At 46.3% G+C, this 6,407-nt stretch overlaps 1 protein-coding gene across 1 annotated transcript; it reads left to right on the top strand.

The window, feature by feature from the left end:
* The first annotated feature begins 4,455 nt into the window (after window positions 1–4,455).
* On the top strand, window positions 4,456–6,127 carry LOC123050523 (uncharacterized). The gene is made up of 2 exons (XM_044473307.1): window positions 4,456–4,935; window positions 5,121–6,127. The coding sequence occupies exons 1-2, from the start codon at window positions 4,480–4,482 to the stop codon at window positions 5,226–5,228; spliced, it is 564 nt and encodes a 187-aa protein (XP_044329242.1). The 5' UTR covers window positions 4,456–4,479; the 3' UTR covers window positions 5,229–6,127.
* The last annotated feature ends 280 nt before the right edge of the window (window positions 6,128–6,407 follow it).

The following is a 6,407-nucleotide window of genomic DNA, read 5'->3' as shown; positions in this document are numbered from 1 at the left end:
CTGCGTCCGATAACTCTCGTTCGGTGTTTTGCCTTGCTGCTGCCGACGACGGTGTTTTGGTGGTCGGCTCGCCGTTTCATGTGGGTCTGTCCCTTGTGCCTCTCCTTTGGCAGCCGGGGCACTCTGATTTGGATTCTAGGGTGAATCACTCCGTCGGCCGCCGGTGCGGCACCCGTCGAACCCGGGTGGTAGGGTAGGGGCCCTTTGCGGTAGCGGAGTCATATCATGTTTGCCCTGTTTGATCCCTTTGGTGGCAGCCAGCGACACAAATCATGAATGGTGGTGCCCTCCTCCTGGCGCTTTCGTAGGTTAGCTAGTTTTGGCTTTGCGTCGTTCGATGGCAAGAGTGGTGTGTACTCTTTGCCTTCGAGTTGTTCTGCTGAGCACATTGTATCTTTTCTTTCCGCTTTCCTCTTTCTTGTTGTTAGTTGCAGTCTTGTTCGCCTGGCCGGTTGATGGCTTTGTTAATTCAAAGCCGGGCTCTTCTTGAGCCTTCGTTCCAAAAAAAATAATAGCTACACCATTTTTAATTAGATCAAGAGGAAGACCTACTAATAAATGATGTGCTATTATGTGCCATGCATGACAATAAAAAAAGTCATCTATAAAATATTAATATATGATACTTCGTCCATCCCGAAAAGCTTGTCCCAAGTTTGTCTTTCAAATCAAATGGATGTATCTAGCACTAACTGGTGCTAGATACATCCATTTGAGAGACAAACTTTTTCAGACGGAGAAAGTACTATGCACTACATAGATAGTATATCTTTTATTCCGCGGAAATATACTAGTATCACAGATAGTGTATCATATTCCCCACTACAAGCAGCCTAACCGACGTGATGCTTTTCTCAAAATACAAACAATAAGATTAACACATCACGTATGATCGACAAATCCATATTTTTTTTTGCGGAAAATCCATACATACATAAAAACCTAGTAATAAACTTGAGCGACTACCATCCAAACCCCCGACACGAAACCGTTGGATCATTGTACGGATTTTGGGTTTGGTAGCAATTGTGGCGAGGAAGATGGAATGGCATGAATATTGGTATCGTAGTACTTCCTCTGTAAATTAATATAAGATCATTTAGATCACTAAATCTTATGTTAGTTTACAAAGGGATTACTGATAATCTTTTGATATTTTCTGAGAACGAAAGAAAATAGCCAATAGGCAGCGGACAAGGAAAAAGAATCCGGTTCGGTGCCCCCGGTACCGCCGCCGCGTTGCCCTCCGACGCTCCCCCGTCCGTAGCCACCGGCTACTTCGGCCCCCCCGCCCTCGGCGGCGCCCGTTCCGTTCCGTTTCTTCCTTCGCAAGTTGGTCGCGCGCTCAAGGGAGCCGAATCGTGCCCACCTTCCCCCCCCCCCCCCAGACCCCGCTCCCCCCGAACGAAATCCTCCAGGAATAAACTCCCATCGAGCGAGCAGAGGACACCGAGATGGCGGCTCGGCGGCTGGCCGGCGCGGGCCGCGCGGTGCTCTCGCTGCCCAGCGTGCGGAGATCAAATCAAATTAACCCCATCCCTGATTCCCCCGACCCGGCCTCTCGTGATCTGGTTCTGATCCCCCGACGCGGTGCGTGCGTGCAGGAAGTGTTCGAGAGCCACCGCGTCGTCTTCACCGTCGGCACCTCCATCGCCTCCGTGCTCACGGCGTGGGCCGGTACGCCCCTGTTCCCTCCCCTGCTCTCCCCCGCAGTTCGCATGCTGTCTTCGGGTTCAGAGTTCGTCGCTGGCCCGTCCGATTGATTACCTTTTTGTCTTCAACAATTTTTTTTATTATTTTTTTTTTGAAAGAAAAGGTGGCTCAAGGCCAACCTTATATTTCAAAACAGGTTTAAAAACCTGTGAAAGTAACTTGTTACATTAGGCTTGTGAAGTGCACCCAGGTGCAAGATCACAAGGAAGAAAAGGTTGGGAAGGGGGAGGAAGACTACAGGAGCAAGGAGGGGACAGCAAACAGCGGAGTTGGCAGATTAGCCAGTAATTAGAGTACACCAGGAGGGGAGGTCAACAATAGCCGCTGTATCTGAAGGGAGGGGAACAGGGAGTGATGCAGTTGTGCAGTTGCTAGCTGCCGAACCCTAATTAGTTTGTTTGGCTTATGTAAGACCATAGGGCGAACCTCAATTGGAACCACGGCGGCACTAGAGCAATTTTGTTTCAGAATGCCCCATTGGTGGTGATGAGTGAATGCAAGTGCAGCAAGTTATACTCTAATTGCTGAGTTTTTCTCCCCAATCGCTGCTCACCAGTACGACGATGCGCCGCTGGACCGTACGACTTGCGGAGCATTGCGCCAGTGGAGTGCGCGGTGGTGGCGCCGTAGCGACAAAGGCCGCACCGGCTGCACGAACATGTACGTGCGCCACGAGGTTCAGGGCGGCTGCCGGCGCAAGGATGACCCGCAAGAAAGTCGTCGACGTGAGGGATGTGATCCCGTTGGTAGAAGAGTCGTTGGCTCCGTCCAGTAGCGAAGACGCGATCTGGGATCCGGCAGCCAAAGACGAAATTATGGCCGTGAGATGGGCTCTCATGGCACCGCAAAGGCATCACGCCAGCAGGGGCAGGGCTCCTATCTGGCTCAATCTTGACAGTTGGTCCCAATGCAGATTCACATGTTTGATCCAAGACTTTGTCAGTACAAGAAGATTGCCATTATACATTTATACCATGAGCAAACATAGGAGAACTTCAGTTCGGAAGAATTGTAATTAAACTGGCATGTAATGTGCACAGATGAAATGTGCAGGCTCTAAAATTAGAAACTGACAAGGTGACAAATAGGAACACGGTTACACGACCAGGCGACTAGCCTGTGAAGCCGGATGGAACAGTCAAGACTAAACATCACTGTCTTAACCTCACAATACGAGCTAAGCACAACATAAGTTCACAACTTAAGGCAGTTCTCCTCCAAATCACAGGACATAATGTTTAAGAAGGTAGCTACGCCTCCAGCCCCTAGCTCCGACGAGTCTGCTCATGGGCATGTCTTTCTTGGTATTCCTTGAACACCGGATCTGATGGCTTGCCCAGTCCGTAGAACTCGTACAACTCCTCTAATGCCTCAAACTGCAAAAAGGTTTCACACAAAACATTGGTAAACAATGTTAGAAACTCAAATGTAAAAGCACAATGGGTACAATATCTTACTGTTACTAGCTTCTCTAATTCCTTAAAATTCTTCAAGGTGTCCAAATTCTCTTGTGTTATATGATTTGCCCGGGGAAACCCATTCCCCCGTGACCCTTTTGCAGTCACCAAGTCATAAAACATATTCTGCATGAAAAACAAGAGTTTATCAGTAATCAGTTTGCAAGAAAAAATATTCAAACACCCCCACAGATAACACAAAAAGTGAGTAATCAGTTTGCAAGGACACCACTTACCACCGGAACTAGCAAACACCCCCCACACTTCTTAAATGGACGTTGGCTAGCATTGAACTTTTTTATGGCTTCTATCAGCAGGTCGGCAATTAAGTCACACCATTTCATATTTTTCAGATCATTAACTTTAAGGCCGAAGAAAAACGGCAAGTACTCTCTATCCAGGCATCTATTGGCCTTTGGACCGAAAATAAAACCCATGGCTGCCAGGACGAAGCAAATGCAGAAGGCTAGCTCATCTACATCCTTGTTCAGAAACTTTATACCATCTTTAGCCGGAATTGACTTTCCGTTTACTGTGAACAGATCATACAGGACCTCATCATAGTCACTGCCACGGTTAACTGCATTCCCTTCATTGGACAGGCCTACAATCGGTCGTACCAGAGGCTTGATGTCAATGGGTACCCCATTGATCATGAACCTATTACATGCTTCATCAAAACAACCAATCAGATATACCTCCAACTGCTTGTTTTGTTTCACGGGCTGGATATCAAGTACACATTTCCAGTCAATTTTCTCGGCAACTTCCTTGATACGAGCGAGAACATCCTTCATCTTCTCATCCTCCAGAACAAGTCTTTGAAACTTCTTGGGCGAGCACTGAGATATACTTTTCTCCTTGCTCTGCAGATGTCAAAACAATTATTCAACAAACTGAATTTATAAACAAAAAATGGTACACTGAATTAACAATGAATGTAACCAACTACCTGCTTTTTCTCGCGCGCAGCTCCGTTAGGTGAAACCACGAGAGCTTGGCTGGCTTGGTCCTGTTTGCTCCGACGGCCACGCTTCTTCGGCGGCTCCAGCTGTTGCTCTGTCAACAGAGCAAAGGTCATTGCATTGTCTCTACTATATTAAAAAGGAGTCCGTGGTCGGCAAACAAACACTCAACATACATCATTGGAGAAATCATGACCATCCAATCTAACGTAGACGTTGATCACACGGGATCGGCTCGATAATTACCCCCCGATGCCACTCCAGAAATTCAGTGAACGACCTGAGAAAATCACGCCTGAAATCCCCGGGCTCCTCCTAGATTGACCAAAATCCAATCTCCACCCATGGCGTGGCTCCAGAACACCGTCCTGGACGAGGGCACCGACCTCGCTGCCACCGTGCGCGCCCAGACCTCCCAGCGCCGCCAGGGCCTGTCCCTCCTCTGCCAGAAATCTAGGCTCCCGCCGCCCCACTCCATGGCGCCCCTCCCCGCGCGTGCCCAGCCTCCGAACGCCGCCACGGCCTGGGCCTCCTTCGCCCGGAAACCATGGAAGCATCTACGACTATGGTATGTCCAGGACAAGAAGGTCAGGGACCTTGTGAACCTCCTCGGTGTGGCAACTGGCAAGCCTCCTAATGCCGCACAGTCCAAGGACGGAGAAGAGATAGAGGAGATAAACAATTTGATAGGCAAGTACCAACTGAAAGGAAAGATTGGCTGGATCAAGGCACCGACCGATGGTGTTTGCAATGATGAGATCTACTGTTATATAACAGATACAAAGGGTGAATTTGTTCAGGTATACAACCTACACAATTGTTTAGTCATGAACAATATAGGCATCTGTCCTCTGTAGTGTATGTTTTGGGATAACCTCGCCAGCTCATACAAACTAAACCTAGCATTTATTTTGTTCCTTGAAATAAAAACTAAACTCTAGCCTAACATTGCATATCTCTGGTTTTCACTCTGCTCTCTATGAAGCATTATATTCGGCTAGCAGTCATTGAGGCGATAAACTTCCGGCTGCCAGCCAACGTCCATGACAAATCAAGGAGAGCCAGCAGAGATCTCAGGTTCCCACATAATTAAACCCAACGAACAACAGTCGGCTGGGAGGCATTCACGAAGATTGCAAACTTTTTTCAGGCGTGCAAGGAAGGCCCAAGCTACTGGAACAAGGTATCCACTGATGGATTTCAGTGCATCTACCAATGGTAGTCACTGATTCTTATCCTGCCTATGGGTATGCACAAATCTTCCTGTAGTAAGACAAAATTAACCATGTGCTATATACATGATGGAAGCTACACATTGAAGATCTATGCACCTGTAGTGCTCAACATGAGATCAATGTATGGCTTCTGGAGAACTCTGACGTCTGACCAAGGTAAGTTTCTGCTTCGCATGCCTATAATAACTACACACGAGTTGTACAGGATCCACACAGCTCTATTAGAAAGGTCCAACATGGCTCCATTCCTTGTATCATACTATTCTAATCTAAATGGATCAGTATCATTTCTAATAGCTAATTTGTACTAGATGGTAAGACAAAGAAACAAACTGTGTCTTTTAATTCAAAAAGACTAAGTGTGTTTCTCGGGGAAATGAAAAGCAAGGTACTGTCTATTCCAATCTGAGAAGCGCAGGAAGAAACTTATAGTTATTCCAAGGTACGTTTGGTTACTAAGTACTAACTCTTAATTTTATTTTGAAGTTCTATAAATGAAGGTTTTAATCGTGCATTACATGAGAAAACTCCTCCATGTCTTCAATAATTAGGTCTGAGTTAGACAAGGTTAATGGTGCCATGTTTTAAAATGTTCCAGTACCTATTACATGATAAAAGCTTTTTTTTTGCGAGAACTACAAAATACAAGCTGGATGGCTGATCTATTTAAATTCACTGTTGCGGTGAATTGAAGACATCTAGAAAGAGAAATAAAACTAGGAAGAGCTTATGACTCCCGTGATAAAAGCTAAAAGAGTGTGACCTCAGTAGGAAGAGCTTGAGCTGGTTAGCCTCATAACCGCCGTTCATGCTATAAGCAGCAGACACAATTATTCCTATCATCTATTATCCAATATATTTCTTTTACTTGATTACATGTTTTGTGTAGGGGCCTCCGTAGATAGACTTACTGAGGATGGGCAGTCACAGTTTACATGTATGTTTTGTTACATTACCGACTGACCATAGGTTTAGGTATTGCCAAGGATATAAGATTGATTCACAATGGAATGCAATATTAAGAGCTTTTGAAAAAA

The sequence above is a fragment of the Triticum aestivum genome, chromosome 2D (genome assembly GCF_018294505.1).
Source record: "Triticum aestivum cultivar Chinese Spring chromosome 2D, IWGSC CS RefSeq v2.1, whole genome shotgun sequence".
In the NCBI taxonomy this organism is placed as follows: Eukaryota; Viridiplantae; Streptophyta; class Magnoliopsida; order Poales; family Poaceae; genus Triticum; species Triticum aestivum.
This window is presented reverse-complemented; position numbering and strand designations above follow the sequence as displayed.

Excerpts from the sequence above, each read along its gene's own strand:
- LOC123050523 (XM_044473307.1), top strand. The coding sequence starts at position 4,480 with ATGGCGTGGCTCCAGAACACCGTCCTGGACGAGGGCACCGACCTCGCT. Across the intron at positions 4,936-5,120 it reads CAAAGGGTGAATTTGTTCAG|CATTATATTCGGCTAGCAGT; the intron begins GTATACAACCTA and ends CTCTCTATGAAG.